This window comes from Mytilus edulis, chromosome 8 (genome assembly GCF_963676685.1).
Source record: "Mytilus edulis chromosome 8, xbMytEdul2.2, whole genome shotgun sequence".
In the NCBI taxonomy this organism is placed as follows: Eukaryota; Metazoa; Mollusca; class Bivalvia; order Mytilida; family Mytilidae; genus Mytilus; species Mytilus edulis.
The window spans coordinates 15,353,564-15,372,775 of record NC_092351.1 but is presented as its reverse complement, the minus strand read 5'-3'; the positions used below and the strand labels follow the sequence as shown (position 1 = coordinate 15,372,775).

The 19,212-nt window shown below is 31.9% G+C and overlaps 1 protein-coding gene across 1 annotated transcript; it reads right to left on the bottom strand.

Annotated features, from left to right (window-relative positions):
* Positions 1-233: 233 nt before the first annotated feature.
* Positions 234-2,691, bottom strand: LOC139484907 (uncharacterized). Its single transcript, XM_071268955.1, has 4 exons — positions 2,564-2,691; positions 1,465-1,609; positions 1,057-1,137; positions 234-405 (listed from the first exon to the last, which is right to left on the bottom strand). Exons 1-4 carry the CDS (start codon positions 2,582-2,584, stop codon positions 275-277), a joined length of 378 nt encoding a protein of 125 aa, XP_071125056.1. The 5' UTR covers positions 2,585-2,691; the 3' UTR covers positions 234-274.
* Between the last annotated feature and the right edge of the window lie 16,521 nt (positions 2,692-19,212).

Sequence of the window (19,212 nt, the reverse complement as noted above, 5' to 3'; positions counted from 1 at the left end):
AGTTACGACGTAAGGAACATATCCGATATCATTTGTGAAACGGTTATTCCATAACGGTCAACCAACTCGTGATGGCGTCCGTAAAATTTACGAAGGGATTATTTCAACTTCACCATTTGGAACTCTTAGTTTAATAGCTTCCTTGTGAGCAGTACTCATATAATGTAGTCCATTATCACAACAACATAATGAATGTTGTCTTTGCCATTTGTTACATGAAGCAGACAATAAAAAACAAAATCTTATATTTTATTTTGTTGTTGTTCAACATATTTTACGCAGGAAAATAACATTTTGGTGGATGACAATTTCTCCAGAAGAGAATTTGTTGTAAAACCCACTTGGAATCATAACATTTTCGTGGAAGACAGCATGCTCCACTCATCGGCCGATAACATGTCAAACCTGTTAAATAATTGTTGCAATTAGCATTCCATAGAATGTTTATATTATTCCGAATGTACTAACGGCTGAGTGTCAAATAAAAAATTATATTACCGCAGAGGATTGATTGTCTGTATGAGTAAATGACTAAATTATCATTAATGTCATATGATTAACATTTTCTATAAAAAAAAAATATTTTTCATTGTTTTATCATTATTAGAAACATGTACATGATTTGTTATTTTGTCGTTTGAATTGTTTTATATTGTCATTTCGGGACCTTTTATAGCTGGCAACGCGGTATTAGTTTTGCTCATTGTTGAATGCCGTACAGTGACCTATAGTTGTTAATTTCTGTGTCATCTGGTCTCTTGTAGAGAGTTGTCTCGTTGGTTACCATACCACATTTACTGTTTTGCATCAAAATCTCTTCTGATAAAACTAATATAAGACTTACAAATGTACAAAGCGTATTACCTTAAGCGAGTCCTATTTTTTTTTCGTTGAAATCCTTGTATCCTCTTTTGTTATAATTTATTCTCGCAATAAACCAATTTAAAATCTAGTTTGATCAATGCAAAAGTATTTAACAACACGAATAGAAAGATAATTTTTTTGCATGCATTTTAATAGTTACTGCATGTACATGTATATTAAAACAGAACTAACCTAAATTGCAACCACAAGACGAATCGCAAATATCCCCCTCCTTTCCAATTACACTTGAGCAAGTTCCTCTGAGTGGTACACCTACAGATGGTAAAAAAAATGATAATTTTTATCAATTAGTTACATCAGTATAGTATATAACACATATAAACATGGCGTTTAAAGTGACAATCATGTTATACTCATTCGAAAAGTTTCATTTTGATGTAACACGATAAACTAAATGTAATCAAAAACGTCCGACAAGGGTTTTGTTTAAGAGTACTAAATGATGATAGATATCCTACTTTTATATATAATAACCGATTTATCTTTTATTCTGACTTTTGTTTTCAACTCAGTAAAAATATTCGACTTTTGGAGTTTCCAAATTTACAATTATTGAAATGCACATTCATTATAACATACCAAGTCCACCATCTTCCTCGGTAGTTAGTAATTCACCGTTAGCATCTCTACAGCAGGGTGTGGGTGATGTACACTGATAAGAGTAGGTACATTGTGTACTTCTTTTTAACCGAAAACTAGTACACAACACAAAACATACTGCACTCTACAAAGATTAGGGTTCATTATAAAAATAATATGAACATTATATATGACCTGTTAAACATTCATTACAGACAATAAAAACCAAATCAAGTGCCATTTCATGTCAGTGCTACTTTGAAACAAGAAAACTCATGTTACTTTTAGGGAAAAGTATCTCAAGTCTTCCAAAGCAAGAGACAGATCAGTTACCAAAACGGTGGAGTGCAGCATAAATATTTATAAATAAAAAGGTTTTAACATTTGACGCGTTGTTTACAATTCAGGCGCAAAAATAACGATGAACGCTGTGGGTCACCCTAAAAATAAGTTGACATTAAAGAATAATATCTTATCAAAATAATGCTTGTTGAAATTTACAGTTTTTATCTTTTGATGAGAAAAAAACAAATTACTTTCTCGTAACAGATTTTGATATGGTTATTGAAAACAGTTTCTAATATGATTTCGGTAATGTAACAAACATTTTTAACATTAATTCAGTTTAAATTTTATTTTTTTCAAAATTTGTGTTCGGTATGCTGATTTATCATTCCCCGTTGATAAAAATTAATTTGAACATACTGAGTTCGAAATAGTTTATAGTCGTAACTTTTAATCAAAATAGAATTACAAATCAGTAACCCTAAGGTAGAAGAAAGGATTGTCGACAAATCGCTTTTCTCGAACCCTCTTGTTTACACTGCATGATTTGCACTATATACATTAGTTTCATTTAGTTTGCAGCATTGTGCAATTTGTTTTCACAGTCAATAGATCAAACTTAAATGTCTTAAAAATAAAGCTTGAACGTTATTTTATGCAAGTGGTATATAATATATTCTAATACACAAATAATCAAAAAATAATTCAAAATATATGCGCAGTTTAAAAACATATTTCCCCGTTAGTGGGGGTATTGACAAAATTTCCAAGTTGTACTATAAAGATAAATAGACAGAAATAACAGCATTCTCACCAGTATGATCAAAATTTTCATTGTTGTAGAATTCGAATAATATCCTTATATTCAACAATTTCTTCCACTCCTTATTGTCAGGAAACAAACTTTACAAAAGTATCCTAAACAATTTTTTTATTAAACGACATATGTTATGTGCGACAGATGATATTTGTTATTGCATTATTGATTTAATGTAGTTGTTTTGCATGGAACCATGTAGTTAAACATTACTTTTTTTTTCATTTTACTACGTATATTCGATGCCACAGAGTGTACTTTTTGATAATACTTGTTCTTCCAGTATTGATTTAATGTAGTATTTTTATCATGGAGTCATGTAGTTGAAAATTACAGTATATTATATAATTACGTATTAGACATTGAGCTACAAGTTGTACTTTATTGTTAAGTTGAGCTAAACTATTTAATGTGTAGACCTCTCAGGGCGTATTTCATTCTATATATAGATACAGAAGTAAAAAATAAAACTGATGGCACGTAAGCTAAATTGTAAGTGAACTGTGAATCCAAGCGTTTGTTTTACTTCCTGTACCCTAGGGCGCGTGTCTGGTGCTGTAGCAGTAAACACCTAAAAACTATTACGCCCTTAGTTAATTCTGGCCCAAGATCCTACACAACTTTTGAAATCATTTAAAATTAAGGAATGTATCTTCCTCACTCAAAGCTGTGATTCATTGCCCGGCCCAATCTTTGTACATGCCAACTAAATGAGAGAATTCTGTCGGGTATAATTTAACCAACTTTTGATTTTACGTGTTTCTTTACTAAACCCAAAATAAGTAATCCTCTTTTTATTCAATGAATAATATACAACCGATTGATATGTGCATATATCTTAGGTATTTCGTATTACTGACACAGGCGCTACACAAATATATTTTCCACACACAAATTTGTTATCATTTCGTTTGATGTGTTTGAGCGTTTGATTCAGACGCTTGATAAGGGACTTACTGTTTTGAATTTTCCACGGAGTTCAGCATTTTTTGTGATTCAAAATTTTATGATACCGTTTAGTTATGGTGCATTCCTATATATCCTGCTAATATAAAAGTTAACTGGATCAGTACAGTTTTGTTGTTCACCAATGAGTGATTAGATTCCATATCCGTGGTTTTTGATTGCTCGTTCTAATAATTAAAAATTCACCATTGTTAAAGTTCAACTTCAAGCATCCAATGTTTTTAAAATTTTTATACAATGTGCAAAAATAAAGAAACAATATTCAAACTTTCACCATTTTATATTTACTTGACCGTTAGCTTTCCACATTTTTAAACTATACTATTGAATTGATAGTCTTTGATTGATAAACATGTCCTTTAAACAGAGATACCAGGTTATTTTATGTTTATCGATTCGCATATCCATTAAAATATTGTATGCATACTAGTTTTGAAACAAAGTAATCTAATATCCAAGAAAATGCATTTTTTCTTTCATTATCGAAAATAATTACCCATGAGTACAATTTGATAAACATTAGGTAGACTGCTGAACTACACATAAACACACACATTGTCCATGAAACTTTTTATTTTGTGATCTATTGTTTGTCTGGGTTTTTTTTCTTTTTTAGCCATGTCGTTTTTTGTCAATTTATGAGTTTGCATGTCGCTCTGTGATCTTTTGTCCCTCTTTTACACATAGTCCTGCTTAGCTCGAAAGGCTAGGTCCAATATTATCGATGATTTCAAATGATAAATATCAGTTTATGTCATAGTGGGGTCAGAGTTTGAACAGTATCTATATGACTTACCTGTATGTGATTTGAAGGGTATTTATAATTTATCTTTATCTTTACAGTATTAGGACTGACAGGTTGCTTACAGTAAGTATAATCTAATAAAAGATTGAATACCCCTATAACTTTTAAATATTTGAGTAACAAAATCGTCTTCATATTTCGTGCAAAAATTGGATAATAATTTGAAATCGACTGGGATGATAAAAAGTTGTATGTAAACAAGTTGTATCAGGCATTGTTAAGCATGGGCAAAATGGTAAATTAAAAGCAAACTTAATATTATTGTTATATACATATATATCTTCCTTATTCTACAATCTATCCATACCTGTATCTTGGCATTGCACAAGGTCATGTTTTTATCTGACGTCTTAACACTAAGTACATTGGATGTTTGATGTGTACTGATTGATAATTTAGTCTGAGATACATATTTTTTTATTAGTTGTAAGTGGATTTAAACTAGCTGTCTGCCGAGTACTCTCAAATCTGTCCTTATTGTATTTTTGTTGTTTGGATATACAAGTACCCTACCACGTCACCTCTGTGTAGTATTTGTAATTGTATCCATCTGATTAGTAAGCCTGTTTCAACTGATTTTTATAGTTCTTTCTTATTTTGTACCGTTACACAACTGTCCCAGATTAGGGGAAGAGTTGGGATCGCGCCAACATGTTTAACCCAACCACATTCTATATTGATGTGCCTGTCCAAGAGCAGGAGCCTGTAATTCAATGGCTGTCGTTTGTTAATGTGTATCATATTTGTGTTTCTGTCATTTTTTAGTTAGTTAGTTTTCTCGTTTGAACTGTGTCGCATTGTCATTTCGGTGCCTTTTATAGATAACTATGTGGTATGGGTTTTGTTTATTTTTGAGGGCGGTACGGTGACCTATTGTTGTATTTTTTTTATTCGTTTTGTCTCTTTTGAAGAGTTGTCTCATTGGCAATCATTCCACATCTTTTTTTACATATACATGTGATAAGAAAAATGTAGACGATTCTAAGCTTGTACTTGAGACAACGCCTCGTTCGTGATGGAACACACATGCTCTATGAATCTGGTATATGTCTTTTGAAAAAAATCCACAACCGACGCAAAATTTTCCCAAAAATTGGATGCTTTTTACCTATGTTCATTTTTATTTATTCTAAGGGTATCGCAATATAATTAATAACGTACACAATAAGATCAAGAAGTTTCGATACATGTATTTATCAATTTGTTTGTTATAGTGAACTAGTATAAAGAAAATCGTCTTCTAATATTGTAAATCAAATGACTATGAATATGACAGTACCTTTTTATAATGATAACGTATTGTTTTTTCTTTAGTGACAACAGAACATGGTCACGACTCTGGATTTTCCAACCACTATAGTAATTCACATAACGGACTTTTTGAACTGGGAAGAAAAGTTCGACTTAGCATTAGCTATACCTGCATGGAAATATTTCTACAATTCGACAAAAGTATGGAAATTTATTGAACTAGACTATAGTGAACTTGAATCGAAGGTCGACATACAGCGTAGTATACACAAATTTGTAACATGCATTGTAAAATATGGGCGACATATTGAAAACCTATATTTTCATAAAGAAAATTTAGAAGATATTTTATATGTACTAGAAGCAACATCTAGTTCATGTTGGAATCTAAATGATCTTGCAATTGGGTATATCCCATTTAACAACATTTTACAACCAACTAAAGGTTTTACGAAATCTTACTCCTCATTCGTTTGCAAAATTTTGGCAAAATCTCCAGTTCTCAATTCTGTTGATATATCGTCTTTTAAGCCTTCGATAGATAATGACAAGGGTCTTTCAACTCTTTTGTCAATGATACACGATTAGCATGTAGGGCATAAAATTTCAGGAATAGATTTTCTTTTGGTAAGCCCCTATGGACAATTTGACTATATAAAGTTCCTCAACGTATTTGACAATTTGAAGAAGTTGGCAATCAGACGCGAATGCATAACAGCTAATTGTCTCCTACACATGGCAGATAGAAGTCTCTCTGAACTCGCTTTGTACGGAGATTATGAATCAGATGACACTACAGTTCCCAACGATCAATCTTTGAATGAACAGTTTTGGAATAAGATACTGACATAACGTCCAACTTTTCTTGTTGATCTGAAAATTAAGCAGTTGCCAGTAGTACTAGAAGACTTTCCATGTTTAATGCCTTTACGGAATATTGGACTTACCTTTTTCATAACTGATCTAGAACTAATAGATATTTTGAAGCACTTTACAAAGTTCTATTCAAAAACACTGGTTGATCTTTCATTTGTCTTTGACGATTCAGATGCCGATGGAGAGTTTGAGTTTGATGAACAATTCCAAAGGCTTTCTGTTGGTCTGTTGGAACTGGTAGGGACGTGTCCTAAATTATCTGTCTTACGGTACAATCTGCCAATTGACAGTGCAACAATACTATGTATAGCTAAGGGAAGGAAGATGCAAGAACTTTGTTTTTATGGAAACCAAGTACGTACATCAACGAAACCGATATATCGTCACATAATATAATATGAAGGTACAATGGCTGAATGAGTGTGGATATGGCAGAACAAAGCTCGAAGAAACTGTTTCATCAATATATAATAAAGAATGGCATTTGCTACTAGACGAAGAATATGAAATTTTAAATCATTAATCATTTAATATGTTATTTATATGATTAACTATGGAACGCCACAGCTGCCTTATGATAACAATAACCATATCATTACATGTAAAGATATATCATGAAGCAAATGTTCTATACTATAACAACATTTGCCTATTATACTCTGTCAATTTGCTATATCACTAAGATAAATTTATATACTATAAAGACACTTTGATACAACATTGAGCTACCTTTTTATACTATGAAGACATCAATGATCTTGATATAACATGGAGCTACATTTTCATACTGATTTGTGATTTAACTATTATGTGATATTGCTATGTCATAAAGATACATTTTATACTTGAAGATATTTTAATATAACATGAAGCAATTTGTTCATACTATTTTGTAACCACAGTATATTATAACGATAAATTTGTATACTATACAATCATCACGATACAACATGGAACAATTTTGTCATACTATTATGTCATATAACTATCTTATAAGACATATTTTAATAATATCAAGCTAACAGTTCGTATATCACGAGGTGTCATTAATATACCAGTAGACTATTTGATAACACTATAAGACCATTTCATCATACCATAATACCATTTCACCATATCATAAGACCATTTTATCACACCATAAGACAAATCTATAAATAGCGGCGACATTCCCCGCGAAATTCATCCGCAACATCGATTGTAATGGGATAAGAAGTCCATGAAGGAATTTTTTTTTTGGGCCTTATGGAATCGCTTTCAAGATGACTGAATTTATCGACAGAAGGGGGCGCCACTAGGATTCTTGTGCGCTATCCTTTTCGTATATGAATGAATACAATATACACGTAATTTTCACCCAGCCAAAAAAATTACCGGGCTCTTTATTTAACAAGCAAATTTTTATGATTATTGCATAAAACTTCACACACTAGACAAGGCGTATCATGCGCTCATGGCGCAGCTGCTTAGTTTCAATCGTGAACAATCCAGCCTAAGACTTGAAATTCAACGGGATATTGTATATATATTTCGCATCGATGTTGTTATATTTTTGATTAATTTTCATTTTGTTTCGTTTATTTCTGTTTATTCATTCGTTTCTCTGTCGTATCGCACTTTATAATCACCCAATAGTATCGTACCTGTCTGATATTGGTACGGGGATAACTGTTCGGTTTGAGTACTGAAATCAGAGATGAACACTTCTTTTTTTAACACCTTCAAATTATATATATCAAAACATAAATGTTTTCAGCATATTGTCATCTCAACTTAGACTTCCTATATACTAGGATATTAGGTTATAGCAAGGATTTGTATAGTTAATATACAAATCCTTGATTATAGGACGTGCGGCTGGAATATGTCACATTTGTCTGCTATTTGTTATGTGAATAGGTAGGAGAAAATATCAGAAATATATGATAAGTTTTAAAAAAAATCCCATTACTTGTTAAATAAAAAGCTCGGTATTTGTTTTCACAGCTACAAGTTTGGGTGTTCATTGCTGTGTTTCTGTCCACAAATTTTCCCTTGGCTTCGTCTCTTTGCATTTGTAGTAAATTTTTCAACACACCTCATGAAACAAAACCAAAATGGAAAAAAGTCACACTTTTACATACGCAAATTTTTAAATGCTATATGCATTTGTAGAATCTTAATTATACGAAAAGGGTAGGGTACCGGAACCCCAGCGTCACCCCTACCAATTGAGTATTGAAATGCATCCCTCCTACATTAATCAGAAGGGGTCTATGTATAACGTTAACGCTAGATAAAATCGTAAAATTTATATAGAAAAGTAAAGATTTATCAACTTTCAGCATGGATTTGTTAACTTCGTTTGAAAGATCATTTTGATTTTAACAATAATGTCATTTCAAACATTTTATTCCGATCTGGCTCAAGAATACGTCTTATTTGTAATGGGTACGGGATACGGGTTACACATTTTGCATCGTATCTGTCATCATGATTTGCAAAGATGTGCTTTACGTAAACCATCTAAAACAAACAGGTTGCTGTCACGATAATCAAAATTTGGCGAAAAGAATATAGACCATCTTTTTGCTTTTGTCTTGTATGTTATTTAGTTTTTATTTATTTATTTTTAGGACATACCAATCTGTATGTATAAAAAAGAAGATGTGGTATGGAAGCCAATGAGACAACTGTCCACAAGAGACCAAAATGACACAGACATTAACAACTATAGGTCACCGTACGGCCTTCAACAATGAGCAAAGCCCATACCACATTGTCAGCTATAAAAGACCCCGATAATGACAATGCAAAACAATTTAAAAAAAACTAACCGCCTTATTTATATAAAAAAAATGAACGAAAAACAAATATGTAACACATAAACAAACGACAATTTGCCTATCTTGTCGACACCAAGTCTTTGCAAATCCGCATCGCTGAGAGCAAATGCAACATTAGAGTCAATAAATTCATTCATCTTGAAAGCGATTCCCTAAGGCCCGCAAAAAGATTTCCTTCGCGGCCTTTTCTTCTCTCATTACAATCGATGTTGTAAGTACAAATTCAGGGATGTCCGATCTAAGAAAAAGAGGACAATATTGTGATTACTACAATTTGTACATAGCCGTGTTCATCTTTGGTCAACTTGTAATGACGAATGAAATCATTCTAACAGATTACTTCTTTGTAAGTAGCACTTATATATCAAGGACAAAGTATCAAATAAACTTATCATAAAACACCCCTCTTAACTAACTTTCCAACCAAATGAATTATATCCTCCATATGCCGTACAAGTTTTTAAGCATAAATGTTTTTAGATCACCACATGTTATGCTAGTTCAGACTATCTGTTCAATGATTGGTGTTGCTTGTTTTATGTATGCTCTTCTAATTGTTTCATATAAGCCTGATGTTGAGTTGATGTTATCCTTCTAACGTCAGTAAATAAGGAGTATACGAGTAAAGGTAATGTTGTTACAAGGTTTTATGTTAAAATGTAATAATTTCCATTTAAGATGTATACCATGTTAAACTTAAACGTCCTTTATATTTTTTATATGATACAAATTTTAAAAGCCTGCTCATTGAAGGTTGATGCTTTTAAAAAGTACCGACATCCCGGAAAACCAAGACAAACAAGAGAGTGTGCATAACTGGGCAATATTTTCACATACCCTTAATAAAAATCGAAAAAAAAAGTGCTTCGTTGTGTATAATATGCTTTTGTTTGTCTGTTAGTCGTTTTTTTAAACCATGGTATTTAGAAGATAACTAAATGGTATTTTAACCTTGGCCTTCGTAAAAAGCAGAATATACTGTCGCAAATTGAGTTTACCTAGCGACGCGGAGCGGAGATAGGTAACAACAAAATTTCTTTTTTGTTCGAATATGACAACATCGCATTTATAATAAAATAAAAATTAATGTTAATGCTCCATTTTATTAATAAGCTTCACATCCACAATAAGAATCACGTAGGTCATCCGTCTTTACAAGTGCACTGAAACAAGTTCAATTTGAACGGTCTAGACGCGTGACTAAAAGGCAAATGAGAAAATATTCATATCCTTGAATAATCAGTCAATTTTTCTGACACATCAATTTAAGTACAGATGTTTACGTAAGTTATCTAATGAGGCGACATTTTATAAGTCAGATTTGGAATGCGACGTTTGAAAATTTGTTTCCTGTTTGAATTGTTTTATCCTAGTCGTTTGGTGCTCTTTAGGTAGCACTCCACAGTTTGGTATATAGTTTCGCATTTTGGTCCCTGTGAATTTTCCAAAAATGAGAGCTAGTGCAATAAAATTCTAATCTGTGGAAGATACTGATTACATACGTATGCACTGTGCTACCTTACAGTCATTGTGACTTGGATGGAGTGTTGTCTCATGATCACTGATACCAAATCTTCTTATTTCTATTAATTTAAACAATTGATAGTGAAAAGAGAGTGAAGACACATAAGGGAAAATCAAAACTAAATAGTCAAAGTAAGAATGACAAAACCGGACCAAAAAAATATTATTAAAGGACAACAAATAAGCTCCAAAATGAAACATTCAGCACAAAATACTAGATAAAATGAACCCAATTAAACAGCAGCATTGATTACAGGTATTACTCTGGAATCTCTGACGGATCCCTACTTCACATGCGGATCATGTAGTGTATGAATATAACATAAATGAGGTAAATGGTATTATCTGATCCTCCAATTAATTTTATTTTCAATGCTATTATATGCGACTGTCATTCAAGTGAGAGGTTTAATTTGCTGTAAAATCAGGTTAGATTTATCATTTTACACATAAAGAACAACCTGTTCCACTTCAGAAATGTGACAATTATTTTCTTTCATTTGATGCATTTGATTTTTTGGGTTTTGCCATTTGACAAGAGACAATACTTTAGGATTTTCAATAAAATTCTGTATTTTTATTATTTTACTGTATACTACAAGTATTCAAATATTTGTAAAAAAAACACTAGCCAATATAAATATTATAATTATAAAAATGGTCTGACCCTGTTTGATTTTGTAAAAAGTAAAATCACAAAAATACTGAACTTAGAGGAAGATCAATTGGGAAAGTCCATAATCACATGTTGTGATTGTAAACAATTAGAAAAAAATTATTATCAGAATATGTTGGATGTATTTTGACAGTTTTTATATTTATTTCATTTAAATGTATTTCATTACATATGGTTAAAGTGGGAGGAAACAAACATACATGTACATGTATCATGATAGCAGCTATTTAAACATCGTTCTTAAATTGTATATTTTCAATGTGTAATTTATAAGCTGTATTAACAGCAGAAAGGTTTTTTTTTATAAATTGTAAAGAGATACTTACTCCCAGGTTAGGGGAAGCGTTGGATCTGCTAACATGTTTAACCCCGCCATATTCTGCCTGTATGTACCTGTCCCAGGGTCAGGAGCCTGTAACTAAGTTGTTGTCGTTGATTGATGTTTTACATATTCGTTTTTCGTCCACTTTTTTACATAAATTAGTCCACTATTTTTCTCTCTTGAATTTGTTTTATATTTGTCATTTGCTAATTATTGAAGGCCGTACGGTGACCTATAGTTTTAAATTTCTGTGTCATTTGGTCTCTTATGGAGAGTTGTCTCATTGGTTAGTATACCTCATATTCTTGTTAATATTAATATACTAATTTGTCGATTATTTGTTTTGCGTGATCCGACCTTTTGTATATCATCCTTGATATCAGCTTATTTTATTGAGTAACGTTTAACTAAGGTAGATAACATTTCTATACCAAGAACAAGACACTAAATTTCATTTTATATTATTCCTAATTCAGAATCAGTGCTAACTTTCGATATTAACAATTGCGCCAACTCATTTTACATAGATAACATACCAAGGTGATCCTGGTCAGTAAGCATACGATTGTTTACATCCCTACAGCAAGGTGCAGTGGAAGTACAGTGACGTGACTTAGTACATGTTGTGTTTCTTCTTAAATGACAATGTGAGACTGTCATACAATTGAGAGGTTTAGCGCTATGACACCACTGTTTCTACAAACAAAAATGCCTGTACCAAGTCAGGAATATGACAATTGATGTCCATTCGTATTATGCATTTGAGCTTTACATTTTGCCATTTGATCAGGGACTTTCCGTGTGAATTTAACTCTGATTTCAGTATTTTTGTGATTTTTCATTTTTGTTTTTGTACACCACACAATTCCTGCTACACTCTACAAAGAAGGTTCAACGCTTGGTTTATTTCAAAATGTTTTTCGCAATGGCGTAATACAGGAATAGCCACTCCATATTAAATTTGGTGTAATATTCACGTGTATCATACAATACACATCATGCATTTGTTTAAAGAATATTATTCGATAACTTTTGAAAAGAAATGAAATTATTCCCAAAAGGCTGTTTCACTAACTTCAAAGTGCAGTATTATGTTCATCTGTATAACTACACATCTTTGATTTTTTACAATATGTTTACATCGTTTCTGTGACGTATACATATGCTTGAAAAACACGTCCTCCGAACGTAACAAATATGTTGTCAATCAAGAAATCAATCATCTTGATAATGTCACTTTCAAAACTTTTTTGTTTGAATCAGAGTGATCCTTTACAAAGTAAGATTTATCCCTTCCTAAGACAAGATACTTGTATCTTCTTTGGCCATTTTTTTTATGAAAAAAAGCAATACCAACTGTTTCAATTTGTCTTTTAGTTTGGAATGTGCAATACTTGTATAAAGAGTAGAAAAGTCTGAAAGTCATCGTAGCTGATGTTACCACTCGAAATATTTTTTGACATTTTGGACGACAGTACCACGACAACTATTTTATTGATCTTCCACGAATAAAAATCGTACAATCTGTTGTGACTGGGGCATATTTCATTGAACCATGGTATCGTCCGGGTTGATTTTCGAAAGAATGACCTATCGTTCTGAGAGCAAATTACTCCATATAGCTACATAACACTCCGTAATTAAAAAAGTTAACTTTAAATACGCGGCACAATCTAATTCTTTTATTATGATATGAATTAGGGAGGAAAGAAACATGTTGGTGGTCGACAATTATTCCAGTGATCTTGTCGCTCTTTTACCCAAGCGGCATCATAACATCTCCTTGGAGGACAGCAAAATCCAGACATTGGCCGATAACATGTATAACCTACCGAATAATAAGGATATAGATAAAATTGTTTATTTTGGATTTCATTTTGAATGACATACAAATAATGTTATTGAAGAATGTTACATGGTCTGTGCAGATAAATGATGATTTTATTTTAAATAAATAACTGATTTTTTTTTCTGTACTTCTGTTTTTGCGTAGTTCATTCACCATAAGATACATTTATCATTTAATTAGTATTTGATTTAAAATGTCAGAGTTATTTATCCGGTTTTCAATTAAACAAATTGAAGGCATCTGTGCCTGAGTGGTTAGTGTATGTCATCTACAGCCATCACTAGCCAGCTGTTAAACAGAGATTATCAGTTGGAATCAGCATGTGACAGGTGTGTCTGATTCCTATTCTAATTTGCCGTTTCAGAATGTAATTCATCCTGGGTAATATTAAAAAGTGTACACCAAAACGTCCTGATTGGTTTAAAATGTCATAAACAATGGAAATTTAACCAATTATCAGTTGGAATCAGCATGCAACAAGTGCGTCTAATTTTTGCTTTTAATTAAATAGGATTGTTAGTTTTACTATGTATGTTATAGTTCTCATCGAGCTTCTTTCATCCAGTTAAAGCTGATCGCCATGGTATAGCCAATATAACTAAATGTGTTGTAAATTTTAACACCAACAATAAATCAATCAATTTAAGTCGACTTTTTAACATTTGATGCAAAAGCTGGTGATATCGACTAAATAAAAAATGTACTGATTCCTGATTCTTGATCATCATTTACGTTTTGAATGACTTAAGAACTGGTTTACGAAACACACTTTCTTTTTGTACCTCTGATGTTTCGGTATTTTGTGTTTTTTCAATATGTTTCGATGAATTTGAAAACATAGGAAATCATTTTATGATAAAATTTCATGCTGATAAAAATATACTACTGATCAACCACTGATAAACCACATAGAAAGAAAAATCATTTGTTTTTCAAAATCTATTAGTTCTGTATAAATCTAAACAGAGGAACAAAACATCGCCTTATTATCGGACGGCTTTTTATTTTTACTTAATATGTGTTCTGTGTCAATAACGATTAAATTGAGGTTGTATACGTAAGACAATATCGCATGCATGCAAAATTTATATTTAATGCCTAATTACTATTTTTTAGAATACTAACCTAATTCGCATCCACAAGAAGAATCACATTCTTCACCCTTCTGTCCAATTACACTGGAACAAATTCCACTGGAAGTTGAACCTCGAGCTCCTGGACCTGGACCTAATAAATAAATGAGGTTTTCATTCATATCTCTAGTTTCGTTTGTTCATTTCAACTTAAATGCAGATTCTACGAAATCCCCCGTAATTGAAAATTGTAGAATTAAAAAAAAACTACAAGAAAAATTCTAAACGGAAACTCCCGAAGCAAATGGCAAAACCAAAATCACATCAAACGAATGGATAACAAATATCTTATTCCTGACTTGTACAGGCATTTTTTTTTTGTATGTAGAAAATGGTTGAATAACCCTAGTTTTATAGAGACATTCAACAAATCCCATTTGAAATGTTTGACTTGAAATTAAAAAAGAACACATCGAAAGAGACTGATAAAACTTTAGGAAAAATAACAACGTTAACTGTTAGTGTGACTGACAAAATCGTACAAATTACAAAAAACAACCAACCACCCATAAAACCATAGACTAAGCAAAATGAACCAAATAGAAACAAAACGGAGTCACATCGGAAAGGTTAACAGCTCTCTCGTGAACATCAGGTACTGGTAGTTTAGCTATATAACAAGTAAAATTGTCGAATTTTTCTTTTTCTATGATGGAAATTGAAAAACAAAACTTTGTAACATTGCATTCAAAAATGATAATAATAGACATGGTTCGGCCTAGCTAACATGTTTAAATGATTATAGTGAAACACCAGCAAGGTTTGTTGAATGTGTTTGTCACCGCCATACGACAGTAGGGAATTCGTTTTGTGTTACTGTGAATGTGTGTATGTTGTTAAACTTGTACTTGCAATATTGTAATAAAACTGCAGTAAAAGAAGAAAAACATGTTTTACGAAAAATTAGTAAAAATAACCAATGCCAGTAAACATTTCAAAACATAATAATTACCTTAGATGTATGTTTCATTATAATACGCTATTCTGATTGGCTAACTACAATCTCGCGTTTGTCCTTAAGCAACTTCATTACAAAATAAGATTTATCATTCATGATGACACGAGGTCTCAAAATAAAGTTCATATTTGGTAAATCAAATAAAAACTTGATCCTAGCTTAAAATGTAATTATAAGTATTGAATACTTCTTTTCGTAACTTCATATGGTTGTTAAAGCGTTGACCGTAAGCACATGTTAAGAATCAAGCATTATATTCATAATTAAAAAAGGGGTATGCGAGAGCTTGTGAATAAATTTGGTTTTTACTGAACATAGTTTGTTTCTTCCTACCTCCTGAAAGTCATCCTAGATCTCAGACTATGTGACAAAGTGCCGGACCTATTTGCCATTCTTAAATTAATTTATTTGACTTTTAAGGGGTAATAGATGTTTTGAAACTTTTTTCTACAACGGTAACATGAGTAGGGAAATAACATACCAAACTGGTTTTCCTGGTCAGTAAGTGTATTATTGTTAGCATCTCTACAACATGGTGCAGTTGAAGTACAGTCACGTGATTTGGTACATGTCGTACTTCTTCTTGATCTTAAATGATAATTGGAACACCACACAATTCCCAATATACTCTGCAAAGTAAGGTAATCAGCGCAGTTAGTTATAACGACGTAAACAAAGAGTTTCGCCATTGCACAAACTGAGATAGCCGATCCTTGCTGTATTCAATAACATTGTTCCTTTGTCTTGAGAAAATAAATATCATGTATTTATTTAGGAGATTGTTGCTCTAAATCTTACAAAACAAGAAGCAAAACAATAGCAAATTGCAGGTTACATTAACTGAACCATTTGTCTTTAATTATGCCAATACAATTGGGTTTTTTTTCTTTTTCTAATGAGCAATATTCCATAGCTTCAGTCCTTTTTGTGAAATTTTGTGAAAGATTTTTTCTGTTTCAAATGGTTCTAATTATGAAAAAGTAGATACAAGTATCTTGTCATAGGGTGGGATAACTCCTACTTTAACTTTACTTTCCGCTATATAGATGATGTTCTTTCAGTTAATAGTTAAAACTTTGGTGACTAAATGTCAATCCCATAGATCTTTAGACGAAGGATACAACTGATACAGTTAAGTCTGCCTCATATCTTGACTTAAATGTAGAAATTAACAACGAGAGTCAAAACTTTACGACAAAAGAGATAATTTCAGCTTTTCAGTTGTAACCTTTCAATTTCTATGTAGCAACATTCCCTCAGTGCCTGCATGTGGAGTATATATCTCCTATTCAATAAGATAATTCAGGGATGATTTTTCTTATCACGATTTCCTTGATATAGGGTTGCTGCTAAAAAAAGAGCTATTAAACCAAACGTTCTTAATGGTGAAGTTGAAATCAGCCCTTCGTAAATTTCATTCACGTTCGTGTTCATACTATACGAACTTTATATACAGGAGTGTATAAACGCAGAAACTGCTCCAATAACGTTTTGAGGAAGACAGATTAAAGATGACACTCCGTAAATTTTACGGACACTATCACAAATTGGTTGATCCATACGATGTGTCTTTGTCCAAACTAACTAAGGACATTATTACCACGTGTTAGATTGTGCTCTGTCAATACGTCGTCTGATCTTTTAATTACCGAACGTGACTTGTTTCCAATTGTTACTGTTTTTTCTGATTGTGAATTCGAATTGTTATAAGACGTATCGTGGTACGTTTTCATCCCAAATTCATGTATTTAGTTTTGGTGATATATTTGTTATTCTCATCGAATTTTGTTAAATATCTTAACGATTGTAGCTGTAAATCTTAATTTTTTCTGTTGTATTCGTGTGTCATGGTAAAGATTATTAATCATCCAGTTCATTTATTAGATTTGAGTTTGAATCAACAAAATTTAAACGATATGTTTGGTTAATAGTTTAATTCAGAAGAAACTCCGACACAGCTACATAATATATTTAATTAGCTAATCATTACCACAAGTATTGTAATTTTATAGTAATAAACAAATGTTTTATCGGAACTTTTTGGAACTTTTTGTCTTCAGTGCTCTTCATCTTTGTACTTGTTTTGGCTTTCGAACTTTTTTCATCTGAGCGTCACTGATTAGTCTTGTTTGGACGAAACGCACGTCTGGCGTATTAAATTTTAAACCTTATAACTTTTGTTAGCTATTATTCGTGTGTTTCTCTGTCCTATATTTTCTTACATTTATTTGTATTGTAGTACTGTCATGTAATGTTGTCATTTTTATGTTATATCTAACATCTTAAAATGTCCTGTTCCAAGTCAGGAAAAGGGCCATTGTTATATTATAGTTCGTTTCTGTGTGTGTTTAATTTCAATGTTGTGTTTCTGTTGTGTCGTAGTTCTCCTCTTATATTCGATGTGTTTCCCTCAGTTTTCGTTTGTAACCCATTTTTTTTCTGAATCGATTGATAAATTTCTAACAGCGGTAAAATACTGTTGCCTTTATTTACGGATGCCATCACTAGTTGGTTGAATGTTATGGATTATCCTTTTTCATAGATGGTAGAGGGTATGGTTCATAATGTCGTTACTACAATTCTGTCTCCTTTTCACGAATGTGACCTAACGTATTGAACTTGTTGCCAGTTTTAAACATGCATGATCAACACGATATCTATATCTATATGTCGTGTACAAGTTGCGATTTTGTACAGGTTATAACATGTACAAAAATATTGTACATGTTATAACTTGTATAATGCAAAAATACAAGTTATAACCTGTACAAAAGTACCTCATACATGTTATAACCTGTACAAAATATTGCTTAAAAATGATTTTAACTTGTACAAAATTTAAAATTAATCTTAATAAAGTAAAATATACATCTAAATTGACCAATGCATAAGGAATAACAATAAATAGGCCAGAAAGTGCCTTTTTCTGTAGAGGACAATGATCACAAAGTTTCAGAAATATCTGTTTTCATGACTTATGTTGGCAAAATGTGTTTTCATGTAATTGTATGTTTTATGCAGTCCATCATGGCTTAAATAAGTGTGAAACTATTTACTTAAAGCTTGCATTCCTCAATGACAATTACATAAGATACAAGTAACTAAATTCCTCCAAAAAATTTAAGAACGATTCCTAATAACTTTGGGCAATACTCCTCCCTCTCGTTTTATAGCATGTAAAGACTAAACAATGTCTTATGCTTACTCTGTAAAATCAAGAGAGAGCTGAAATAGTTTTCATTGGACCACGCTTCATTTTCAATATCTTTGGATCTACTCTTCAACATTTTTGGCCTTCTGCATGACTTATGTAAGTTTATAACTCAATTTTTTGTTTATAAACTATAAAATTATTGCATGAGGTAAATGTCATTTTGATGTTTTAAATATATATCCTCTACTTTGAAAGCATGTATTTGTGACCGTTGGATGTTGTCTGCTCCATGGGCGGGTTGTTGTCT